Source organism: Panicum virgatum, chromosome 9K, assembly GCF_016808335.1.
Source record: "Panicum virgatum strain AP13 chromosome 9K, P.virgatum_v5, whole genome shotgun sequence".
NCBI lineage: Eukaryota > Viridiplantae > Streptophyta > Magnoliopsida > Poales > Poaceae > Panicum > Panicum virgatum.
Genome location: NC_053144.1, coordinates 5,568,264 through 5,580,599, shown reverse-complemented (window position 1 = coordinate 5,580,599; position 12,336 = coordinate 5,568,264). Strand labels below are relative to the sequence as shown.

The 12,336-nt window shown below is 43.2% G+C and overlaps 1 protein-coding gene and 1 pseudogene across 1 annotated transcript; both read left to right on the top strand.

Annotated features, from left to right (window-relative positions):
• The first annotated feature begins 6 nt into the window (after positions 1-6).
• Positions 7-2,807, top strand: LOC120649610 (annotated as a pseudogene).
• A 3,066-nt stretch (positions 2,808-5,873) lies between these two features.
• On the top strand, positions 5,874-12,039 carry LOC120649609 (zinc finger CCCH domain-containing protein 18-like). Its single transcript, XM_039926454.1, has 3 exons — positions 5,874-6,403; positions 9,431-10,841; positions 10,953-12,039. Exons 1-3 carry the CDS (start codon positions 6,311-6,313, stop codon positions 11,429-11,431), a joined length of 1,983 nt encoding a protein of 660 aa, XP_039782388.1. The 5' UTR covers positions 5,874-6,310; the 3' UTR covers positions 11,432-12,039.
• Positions 12,040-12,336: the final 297 nt, after the last annotated feature.

Genomic DNA, 12,336 nt, shown 5'->3' with positions numbered 1-12,336 from the left:
TTGACCGTGTGAATAACACTGCAAGATTATCTTTATTCTTTAGGTATCGGGCACCAGAGGTTCTGCTGCAATCTTCAGCTTACACACCTGCTATTGGTGATTTGCTTTTGCCCTTCTCCTGTGTCTGTTAACTTCTCATCTTCTTGTTTCTGTACAGATTGCTTAATCTCCAATGCTGCTATGCATAATGCACGAAAAGGATCCCTCTTATGCTACAGAAGCTAGCTAGAAAAGATTTATCTTACTTTGCCAACTTTTTAGTTTGTCATGCCTCATTGAGTCTCACTTTTTTTTTAATTTATCCAAAAAAGCATAATTCCACCTCAACAAGAGCAAACATATGATGCTCTTTTTATCGAAGTGTTTTTTGTTTAGTTGTGTTATCCAGCTTCCCTTATTAACTATTTACTAGCGTGCACTTTCAGACATGTGGGCTGTTGGTGCGATTTTGGCTGAGCTGTTCACATTGTCCCCACTTTTTCCTGGTGAAAGGTAATACTGCAGTGCTGATTTTGTGTACAATCACTGTATTGCTAGAGCAGTTGTCTGTATTAGGCATCATGTATTTATTCTAACTGTATCTTAATGCATATATGGCACTTGTTTAGTTCTAATGTGAATTTTTGTGTTATCATGTTTTATTTTCAATAATCAACTTTTCGGTTCTGCTGAAGGACAAGTAGTTTCGAGTTGTCCTGATGAAAACGTATAGCTTGCCGCTATGTAGGAAATTCCACTCCACACTATCAGTTATACTTCGATTACCAGTATAAAGGCCTCTCACTCTGTAGCTGTTTTGGAATTGTGTTTCCTCACGTCTGTATCTGTAGCTCATGCTCTGCTTTGCATTTTCCTTTTACATGCAAGCAGCCTTGAGAATGATCGTGCTGTTGACGTATTGAAGTTCAAGTTAATAAAACTTGCACCTGAATTTCACGATTCCAGTTGGGCCTCTGTAAACAAAAAACATGTAGACCTTGTTTGCAATTCTTTTTCCATGATATTGTGTGATTTGACATTGTTCTTTTTTGTTTATTTTATCACAGTGAGACAGACCAGCTTTACAAAATATGCACTGTGCTTGGGACCCCAGATTGCACTGTGTGGCCAGAGGGAATGAACCTGCCTCGTTCAAGTAGCTTTAAGTTTTTTCAGGTGAAAATTGAGTACCATCTGGATTCATTGGATCAAATATTTCCAGGCACTGATTGTTTTCCTTTCTGATAGATTCCTCCAAGAAACTTATGGGAGCTTATTCCTAATGCTTCTTTGGAAGCAATTGACTTGATCCAGGTACATTGACCTACTTTGCTTCTTGTTGTTTGGTTATGAAACAAAGTTATGGGTTTGTCTTTAATTCCCCACATTTTATGCGGTGGATAAATCTAGTTATGTTACTTTAGATTATTTTTCAAATAGCATATCTCGATATTAACATGGTACCCTTTTCCTTTGTTTTGATAGCGGCTTTGTTCCTGGGATCCACGAAGGAGGCCAACTGCTGAGCAAGCATTACAGCATCCCTTCTTTAATGTACTGGCTTCTCGTAGATTTGTCGTTGATACCATACGTTACATTTCGAGTGTGCCTGACTCTTGGAGATTTTAGGTGTGCAACTGGGTACCAAGACCTGTTCATGATGCTTCCCATACAAAAACAAATGAACCTAGTGAGTCCTTTTACAAAATCTACTTTATGGCATTCGACTTTTTGCAAGACAACTATATTCAGACTGAGATTCATTTGAACTTTAACAGAAGCACATCCAAAGCTGGAACTGAACCTGTGGGATTTCAGCACAGAACCTGATGACTGTTTCCTTGATTTAACACTCAGCTTAAAGCCAAGTTTTCCTGGAACAGGTGCGTGGATATTTTGTCCCTGTAAAAGTGTGTCCATGGTTTTAATCTATTGTTCCATATTTGTTGGAGTGAGTAGCATATTGAGGCTCAAAATATAATTTAGTCATGAACTGTTTTACTTTTGGCTTAAATGGCTTCGGTGGTTTTTGTTAGCAATCCTTTGTCATCATTGCTAGCTTATCATTGCCAGCTGTTGCATGCTTTTTTTAAAAAAAATCCTCCTTTTGTTGTGCAGACCTTGCTAACCATGTTCCACAACATACAGAAGAGGTTAGATGTTATTAGAATGTGTGTGTAAACGATTTCAGAATGCAATGATTGGGTGTCGTGCTGACATTAGCTATTTTGATATGCAGGAAATTCTACTATACTCAGGATTTGAGAATACGCCTGTCAAGTCTGGTACGTCTGGTGGTATATTTTGTAGGATTGTTTGCTGCTTTTCCTTATCACAGTGAATGTAGTTTCAAGGGTGCTATCACACTTAATGACCCTGACAAGGGCTAGCAAATGCAATAGCTGGATATTTATGGCTTAAGATTTGTCATGTGTTGCACAAATTAGCACCAGTTTTAGATGTCATTTTCAGTTATGTTGACAAACGTGGCTTATTCTGTGTAGCAGGTTTTTGGCCACTGGTGCCGTCAGATCGGCCTATTGGTGATGTTCCAGCCATGCCATCCTGGCAACAGGCATATATGGTTGACAGGTAACAATGGGCAGACACATTTAGCATCCGGCCTTTGCAAACGGATTTTTTTTTGTGTAGATATATGTGTGCACACAATAATCACCCTTTATATTGTTGTGTGTGTGTTGCAGCCAGGCGTCTTTGCCAGGGTTTTCCGGTTCTCCATTCGGGCTGTCGTTACAGCCGAGCCTGTGGAGAACCGTTCACTAGCGCCTATCCGGCAGGTGAATTTCTTCTGACCGAGACAGAATTAACAGATTGAGCAGTCGTCGTCTTCTTGCGTTATTGACACTCCAGCATCTTGCTGTATACACTAGACTGTAATAAGTGGCGGCAGGACTGTATATACTATTCGTAGCTTCTTTTTGGATTACTCCACATTTGTAAATAACAAGATGAACATATCCCCAAAAAACAGTTTTGTTTGCACGACCATGTTCCAGTGATGTGAACGAGAGATGAGTTCCCGGGCCGAGCATGTATGCTGGTGGTTTTTCTGATGTTTTGTAGTGAGGTGGAGATATTTGGGGGCGGTGGGTTGTGCAGTAGTAGTATGACCTGAGTTTTGACGAAGGACCGACCTACCCGCTGTCTCGCTCGCGGGGCCGGACGCAGCAAAAAGGACGGGCTGGCCGGCAGGGCGTGGCGGACAGCCCGACTGTGACTGGTGACTGCCGCTGGGCTCCTTGGCTCACGTTCCGTTTATCTCTCTCCGCCGGAGAGTCTCCGCCTTGTTTCGCATTGCCTTGCCTCTTTATCTGGGCAGGCGGCAGCGCCTGTACGTTCCGAGGCAGCCCTAGCCCTACTGTGTTGCGGTTTGTGGGCAATGTGTCGCACGGCGTTGAAGTGACCAGTGAGTGGAGAGCGTGCGATACATACGTACATTGCCCAGTGAGTGGGGGGCGGCTCACGCTCACGAGGCAACTATGCGCTGCCCTGCACGGTGGTCCACTGTTGCAAGTTCTGCTGCTAGGGAAGGAAAGCGCACATGGCCGAGAAGCCTTGCTGGCAGATGCTCAGCAGCTCAGCCTGGGATGCTGGACGCACGAGGCGACCGGAGCCTGAGCGGATCTGAGCTGACACGCGGGAGGGGGAAGAAAGGCTGCCTGTGTTTGTGTTTAGTTCTTTCAAATTTTCCATCACATCCAAATCACATCAAAATATTAAATATAGCAAATGACGTATGCATGTAACTAAATGTGGATAAACAAAACAACTTATTGCACAATTTGGATGTATGTTGCGAGATAAATCTTTTGAGCCTAATTAGCTTATGATAGAATAATATTTATCACATACAAACAAAAATGTTATAATATTTTCAACTTCACTTTTCGCACGCATCTAAACACAGCCGCTGTCCTCTTCCGTGCCTGGTACCGTCGTGTTTTGAGCTGGCCAGCCGTCTCTCTGACTGTTCAAAGTTGCTTGCACTGGAAGTGGAAACCGCACTGTCGGACCATTCATTCATTTCATGTGTAGTACTGCACTGCGCTATTGCACGAAGCAGCTAGGCAGTAACTTTTTCTTGAAAAGTTTGCTGAAGCACTGCTAATGTTATTTATGAAAGGAGAGTCAAATTAGACTTCTCACAAGTATGATATATTATATAAAACGAAAAGGACTCAAAACTCTAGGAGAGGAAGCTTAATCATTAAACGAAACTGATAAACTCTAGGCCACCGCAGCCTAGCTTCCTGTCGTTGACTTCGCGCTTTACTTTTTGTGCAAAACCTCTTGCGGTGTGAAATACTTCTGATCAAACACCCGGCGATTTCTCTCTTTCCAAATATTCCATGCAGCGTAGATCAACAAGGCTGCATTAATCTTTCTTATCTTCTTTAGTAATTGAGCTAACTCCTTCTCCGGCCAATCGTTGATCTGCATTCCCTTCGCCCGATGCCGAACCAGGTTCTCTGGCCACCCTTGCATATTCTAGTACTCTCAAACCTGCTAAGCGAAATTGCAGTGCAAGATTAAGTGTGATGTTGTTTCTTGCTCCTGATTACACGGTGAGCAAATCGGATTGCAGGTCCACTGTCTACTGTCAAAATCTTGCTTTGCACCAACAACCATGCGAAGAACTTGTGTTTTCCTTCAGCTTCTGCTTTCCAAATGTCGTCACTTTGAAGGAGCTGTAGGATCCACTGAACTTTGCATTGTAAGCAGATTTTGCCATGTAAACTCCATCTGCTGTCCAGCTCCAAGTGGATATGCCTAGTGTCCATGAAAGCTGCACTTCATGGACAAGATCCCAACAACTGAACGAAGCTTGCCATAGGATGAGTAATTATATCCGATTTTTTTAAACGACACTTATTTAGGATGAAAGGAGTGCATATTATTAGTACTACTGCGGTTCCTAAGAGCAATCCCAACCCATAGTGTCCATGATTAGTGTCTATATTTCTGTATCATCATGACACCACCTTGCACTCCAAAACCCATGATGTTTTGGTATGTTTTCCGATGCACTCATTTTCTCTTCTCCAACTATCATATTTGTTTCCATTTATGATGAAGACACCACACCACTCCCAAACGCAATTTAATAGTAGCACATAGGCTCTCGTGTTGACACTGGGTCTTTCATGAGAATCCAATAGGGCGATCCCAATGCAGCGACGAGGATAGTATCCATAGTATTTGACATGATGCTATGTAGGATATTTTGCTGATTTGACAATGCAGTTAAAGAGGAGAGAGAGCAAAGACCAAGAAACTAGGTCTCATGCAAGAAATGGTTTCTAAACCAAAGTCTAAGAAACTACATAAAGTCCATTGGATGTATATCATAAATACCAAGATAGAATTAAAAGTGGGAAGGAAGGGGGTTGGTAGGGACAGGAGAAAGATCATCGTCGGAGGAATTTATTTTGTAACTACAATTGCAAATTATGCATTGGAAGCTTAGTTTCTTAGATAGTGTCTATGTGACATGGCATATCATAGACACTACTATATAGTTTTTTTAGATAGTGCAGTGTCATATAAACTCAAAATTATATGTGAGGATATATGTTTTTATGTAAATTATATGTGATCATATATTTAATGCTATAGAACCTACGAAAAGAGTTGAGGATAGCCCAATACAAGAGATGCTTTATATGAAAAGGGGCAGAGCAGCATGAAGCTAAAACAGTGACGATGGAGGGGAAAAAGGACGATGCCGAAAATATCATGACCGTTTATGTTTGGGTTGGGCAGCCAAGCCGAAGGCAGCAGGTAGGCAGCCCAAGCAAGCAGCTGTTGGTGGGGCCCGGGCCCGCCCCCTTCCCCCCCGGCTATATATGCCCCACCCCGGGTGTCCTCTGTCCGGTTTCCTCCCCCGTTCCCCTCTTCCTCTCCTCCTCCCGGTGGAGTGCCCCAACCCCAATCCTCCTCTTCTTCCTCCCTCCCCCCTCAACCCTACTCCGACGCGACACCGCGGCCGCGGAGCAAACGAAAACTAAAAAAGAAAGCGGGGGGAGATCGCGACCGGATAAACGCTTGCGCCCGCCCCGATTCGATTCCCCTCGCGGGGGGCCGGATTGGATTGGATCCTCGGATCCCCCCCCGCGCGGAGGCCAATTCGGGGCCCAGATCCCCGCGATTCCGGCGGCGGGGGATGAGAGGCCGGAGGGCATGCCTGTGGTCGCCCCTGGCGCGGCAGGAGTGAGGCGGCGCCTGCACCACCGGCGGCGGGACAGCCTGTGCTTGAGGCCGTCCAGGAGGGGGTGGCGGTGGGCGATCCAAGGCCCGAGGCGGCGGTGCCATGTCTCGCTGCTACCCGTTTCCGCCACCAGGATATGAGAAGACCGCGCCCCCCGACGCCCAGCTAGCCTCCAACCTGCAGCAGCTCGACAAGGTGGAACACACCCCCGGCTCGCCGTCCCCCCAGATTGCCTTGCTCATTCACTGATCGATCGCCCTGTTGAGGTCGCCGGCTCTAGAACCGCCTAATCCTAGTGGAACTTTGCTGCATTAGGATTGGTTGGCAGAGAATTTTCGTCTCTGCCTTGGCCGAGCAGAGAGTTAGGGCAAGTTGGTTAGGGTTCTGGGTGCCACATTTTTTCCCCCCAAGTTCTGATAGCTGAGGTCACCGGCGTTACAGGATCCGCAAGGCGTTATGTGGGGATCCTTTTCTGTTAGTTCAGTGATTGGGGAGGGGAACTAGGAATTTGCTGAATCAGTATTCCTTGTTTTCTAATGAGCGCGGGCAAGTTGGTTAGGGTGGGCGTTACAGGATGCGCAAGGCGTCACTTTGGGATATCACTTTACAACCAGTTCAAGATTGCAGGAATTAGGAGAAAGCATTAGTTTTGCTGTCTCAATATTCATTCTTTTTCAAAAGAGTGTCTGCCGCTAGGGCAAGTTGGTTAGGGTCTCTGTTGAGGAAACTTTAGCAGAGTTAGGCATTACAGGATGCTCAAGGTGTTATTTGGGATATCTTTCTTGTTTGGTTCAGTGATTGCCTGGAAATTAGAAAAGCATTATTTTTTGCCGTATTTATTCATTTCCTAAAGAGCACCAAGAACTAGGCCAAGTTGGTTAGGGTCTATGTTTTGGAAACTTCAGCAGTGTTAGGCGTTACAGGATACACAAGGCATTATTTGGGATATCCATTCTCGGTTGGTTCAGTAATTGGCGGAAATTAGGAAAGTGCTATGTTTTCTGTTTCAATTATTCATTCTTTTCCTAAAGAGCATCCAGAGCTAGGTCAAGTTGGTAAGGGTCTATGCACCAGAAACTTTAGCAGTGTTAGGCGTTACAAGATACACAAGGCATTTAAGGGATCTTTTTTTTCGGCTGGTTCACTGATTTGGAGGGACTTGGAAAATGTAGTTTTTCTGAATCAAGATTCCATACTTTCCGAAAGAGCTTCTCCCTGTTTACATGAACTGTATAACTAAGGCTGCATGTGAGAGAAAGATGAATGTTTCATACGGGTGAATCAACGAAACAAGTACTGGTGTTTCGGTGGTCTTTTTAGTTGTTGATTAAGGCTTTGACCTTGCAAGGTTGAACAAATTTGAAAGGGCAGTAGATTTTAGCACGATTATAATGCCAATGAAATGCACGTTTCGAAAACAGTGTTCTATTCCCATGGTTGAAAACTGGTGCGTGTTGGTAAACTGGGATGTGAACATCTGTTATTGCTAGATATATTGTTGGTAATGGTAGCTGCTGACCACAGGAAAATATGTTCAACCACCTTGTGTCGATACCTTTTTGCAACTATAGTTCAAGGCCACATGAAGAGTTACGTCATTGGTCTTTTTGTGTTGTATTGTCATTGCATATTAACATGATGGTCTGTGCATTAGATATTTAATTGGGATCTTTTCCCTTTTGAACTTGTAATATGTCCTTCTATAAAACACTGCCAGGGCACCATGAAGCTTAAGTGCTTAACATCAAATTGCTAGTGCCATAGTACAATTGTAACTATCTGCTGCTCAGTGGCTACAGTTTACTGGATTCAATGTCTTAGGGGCCTTATATCATTGCTCTTTTTGACTCAAGTTATGTATCCTTACCAGACAGAAGCTTTGCCATCGTGTTTTATTCTTGCCATGTGTGTTTTAAACTTGACGTGATTTTTATGGTATTCAATTGATTGTATTAAAATGGACAAATTAGAAACATTGTAGTAACTAATACAGTTTGGATCACCAAATGTGCAGTAGTAGTTCTAACAAGCTTGTGAATGTAAAAAGTACTTCCTAGACAGCACTCCAGTTGCTGCTGTAATAAAATCCAGAAATACCATTACACAGCAATACCATGGATTGTAAACATTGTAGACCTGTGTAGCACTCACTAAGATGGAATGGTCTTGCCTTTAGGCCTCTGGATATAAGATGTTCTTTCGGTCATTTTTATTTTGTGTGCCATGATTAGCCGTTGCTGCAGGCTTTAGTCAGTGTTTCTGCAAGTTATAGTCCATTCCAGTGTTACAAACAGCTACTTCACCTAGTGTATCAAACTTGCCTTTCCTCTCACAAATTTAGATGTGCAAAAATATGGGGAAAAAAACTCAACCAGGGGGATAGATGTCCCCTTGATTTTCATCTTAAGAAGCTTCTGCCGCAACTCGAACCCAGGCTGGCTCAGTGAACTGCTTCTACGGTGTGTTCGGCTGACCAGTTGCACCCTGAGAGTGTTGGCATGTGTAAAAATATGATGCTTCAGACTTTTAAGCTGATGACTAGTTTTTTTTGTCCAATAGATTGCAAGTCGATCAGACCATTACCTGTTCAATCATTCTATGAATATAGATGCAGCTTCATAGAAAAGAAGTTTGATTGTTATTTAGTCCATATTTTTAAGCAAATGGAGCTTAACTTAGTACTGAAGACATTGACTTGAGAGTTAATGTATTGCTATAATTACTTTGTTCCTGTCAGATTTAATAAGCTGTAGTCGGGAGGCCAACTACCTATTTGCATTTTTTGAGAAGTGGGTTCAAAAGTACATTTCTCATGTCTGTACAATAAGGTAAAAATGCTGATAGTATACCAGTTTAGTTCATATTACCTACACTTCAGCAAAAATTTTTTAGCATGAATACAAAGTAATAAGATGTCAAATACAAATTCAATGAGCCGAGAACTCTGGAATGGAACTAGTATGGTTAACATGATTACCAGTTTTCAGTCAGTATGCTTTTACGCAGTGACTCTGGATAGTCATGTACCCGTGTGGTGTGTACCCTGTTCATCTGAAAAGATCAGCATTTTTATCAATTCGGATATTTTAGTTGTTAAATGGTTATTTCTGAATCTGGATTGTATTTCACTATTGCTATGCTCCTGGCCTTTTGTTTCTATTCATTTGCTAGACATTGTGTGCTTGGCATTTAATTGACTTGGAAACAACATTCTTATTTCAGGAGAAACACAAAGAGAAGAAGCATAAGAAGGACAAGGATAAAAAAGAAGGTAAAGAAAGGAAGGATAAAGATAGGAGTAAGGATAAGCATAAAGATAAGAAGGATCGAAAAGAAAAACACAAAGACAAGAAAAAAGACAAGAGCAAAGATAAAAGCAAGGAATCAGTAGAAGGAATTGAAAGACATGATGAGACTCTCCATAATCAGAAGGTCGGAGAGAGCAGCAGGAAATCTGAAGAAAATAAGGATATTAAGTCCAGGGAGGATTTGGTCAGAAAGATACCAGATGAGAAAGGGGCAGCGAGTCGTCCTATTGAAAATTATGCTGTTTCAAATGATAGAAGTCGTGGAGGCTTCAGTGCATCTCCTGCAATTGAGAATGAAAGATCTGCAGTTAATAAAATGCATATTCAATCTAGTAATGCTTCAAGGAAAAATGAGGGATTGGGGCAGCAGAACATCAACCATCAGAGGAATGGGACATCTGTACGACATTCAGAAAACTTCACTACTTCAGCTCAAAGAACTGCTGCTGGTTTTACACCAGCACCTACGATGGAGGAAAGAGTCAAAGCTGGAAGGCCTCCCTCCAATACTGAAGTCACACCCAGAAAAGAGGGGATTGGACAGCGAATCAGTAACATTAGCATATTGGTTCGGAAGAGAACTGAGACTGCAAGCCAAGATGTTGCAAAGCAAGAAGTTGGCACCGCCTCTCCATTGCTTCCAAATCATGCTAATACTATGCATAAGGGAAATGGCAAGGTTGCTAGGCCAACGGAGCACACCACAACATCTATTCAGAGATTTGACAGTCCATCTACATCCAATGCAGGAGCGGGGATAGATAGAGGAATTCCTAGGTCAAGTATCCCAAGCCCAAGCATTACAATTCGGAGGCCAAATGGAATGGTGCAATCACCTGAAAACCTTTCTGTCTCTGCTAATAAGCCTGATGCGGGAGGTCTTTCACCTGCTATGTGGAAGGAAAAGGAACACGGTGGAAGGCTACCGCAGGCTAAAATTTCAGCTGATCAGAAACTTGTTATGTCGAAACCTCCAGCTATGGACAAAGCTGCAGATGGAAGAGGTGAAAGGATGGAGAAGGTCAGAGATGGGGCACCTGATGCTGCCAAGAAAGAGGACAAGAAGAGTGATCGGCACGAGAAAAAGAAAAGGAAAGAGAAAGATAAACACAAAGAGAAGAAAAAGGAGAAAGAGGCAAAGAAGGAGAAAGCAGAACATAATCACAAAGAGCAAGATAAGCTAAGAGAGAACAATATAAATTATCCGATAGATAGTCTTCACTCGAAGCCCTCGGGCCCTCCTTCAGCCCCACCAGCTGATGGAAAATCTGTTGTGCCTGATGAGAAGAAGCGAAAGAATCATGAGACGAATGGTTACTTACAAAGTGAGTTCCTAGCCTATTTTATTTTGCACTTTTGAGCATTATGTAGTCTTGTTGAACACCATTATCCTTTTTTATGGTGCTTTATATTATAAGACTTCTGATGCTGTACAGACGTTCATGATATGCGGCCTACAAAGTTGCCGAGACCAGCCCTCCCGAACAATCGTGTGGAGAATGGTACAGCATCTCATGTAGCCGCGCCACTCTCTTCTGTGAAGCCAGAAGCCCTAAATATTGAAAAGGCTGAAAGGCTCCATAAGAAGGAAGAGAAGTTCAATGGCAACAAACAGGCTCAGCAGCAATCTGCAGCTTCAGTCGATCCAGTGGCTGCTTATGAGAATGGCACACCTTCTAGGAAGTCACCTCACCCTGACTGCAAGTATCTTAGCCAGATATACAGCATTCCTGAAGCACCTCAAATGATGGAATGGCCTGAGCATGAAGGTGAGGACTGGCTCTTCGACCAAGGTAGCAGCAGCCAGTCAAAGAAGGCCAGTTCAGAGGCTGATGGAGCACCCAAAGTGTGGGCTGAGGCTCTGAAAATTGACCCTGCCGATGTCATTGCTTTACCATATGTCATCCCATATTAGGTTGCTGAGTATCGATCCTCTGAAGCTGAAACATCAAAGATCTACATCAACTCTGCTTGTTTCTGCCAGCGCTCTTGCTACAACTTGTGTAGCTTGGCCTGCTGGGATGTTTCATACATTCACAGGTAGCTGTTGTCATAACTGCATGCACCCTTCTAGTTGGGTGCCTAGCTCGCAGCACTTGTGTGAGTCGACGCAGGCAGGGTAGTAGACCGACTGAGTGCCTGCGTGGAGAAACAGACAGTGTTGGTTGCCAAGAGGCTGGATTCTGTAACGAAGTGGCTAGCTGTTATTGCTGCACAATTTTGATCTGTAAGGTGTAAAAGAATTTTAATACCAAATGTACATTAGAGAGGGGGGCTGAGGAGAGGGAAGACTTGATATTCTTCATTGATAGTAGTTGGATGGATTTGAGCTGCCGCCGCCTGAGAAAGATGTGCTTCCGCTTGATTTATTGAAACACCTCACCTTGACCTGTCTTTTGTATATAACTCTAGTTTGCATAGATGCTGATGGGGGTGGCTTACCTGAGGTTGTAACTTTACTTATTGATCGGCATTTGTTGTTAAAGAGTCAATATCATTAGTGAATTTTGAATTAGTATGTCATTTGACCGTTGCAGCTGGTATGGCTATATTCCTTGTTTGCATGGTTGGTTGGTGTTACGGAGCCCCAGGGGAATTGTAAGGTCAGCTGTCAATATTTGTAGTCACAGTTGTTCGGATGTTAAGCATTCGAGTCCAAACTGTAGATATCGTCCAGCTTACATTTTGTTCGTTAAGCACGATACCTGTATAACACTGTATTACTGTCCATTGGAACCACACAAAAAAAAGGTCCCCTGCATGAATGAACTTCGCCCCCGCATGGCAGTGACTTTAGGTATTGGTCCGGGTTACTCTTTC

Coding starts and splice junctions, on each gene's coding strand:
- LOC120649609 (XM_039926454.1), top strand. CDS start 6,311: ATGTCTCGCTGCTACCCGTTTCCGCCACCAGGATATGAGAAGACCGCG. Junction 6,404..9,430: donor ACCTGCAGCAGCTCGACAAG/GTGGAACACACC, acceptor TTCTTATTTCAG/GAGAAACACAAAGAGAAGAA. Junction 10,842..10,952: donor GACGAATGGTTACTTACAAA/GTGAGTTCCTAG, acceptor GATGCTGTACAG/ACGTTCATGATATGCGGCCT.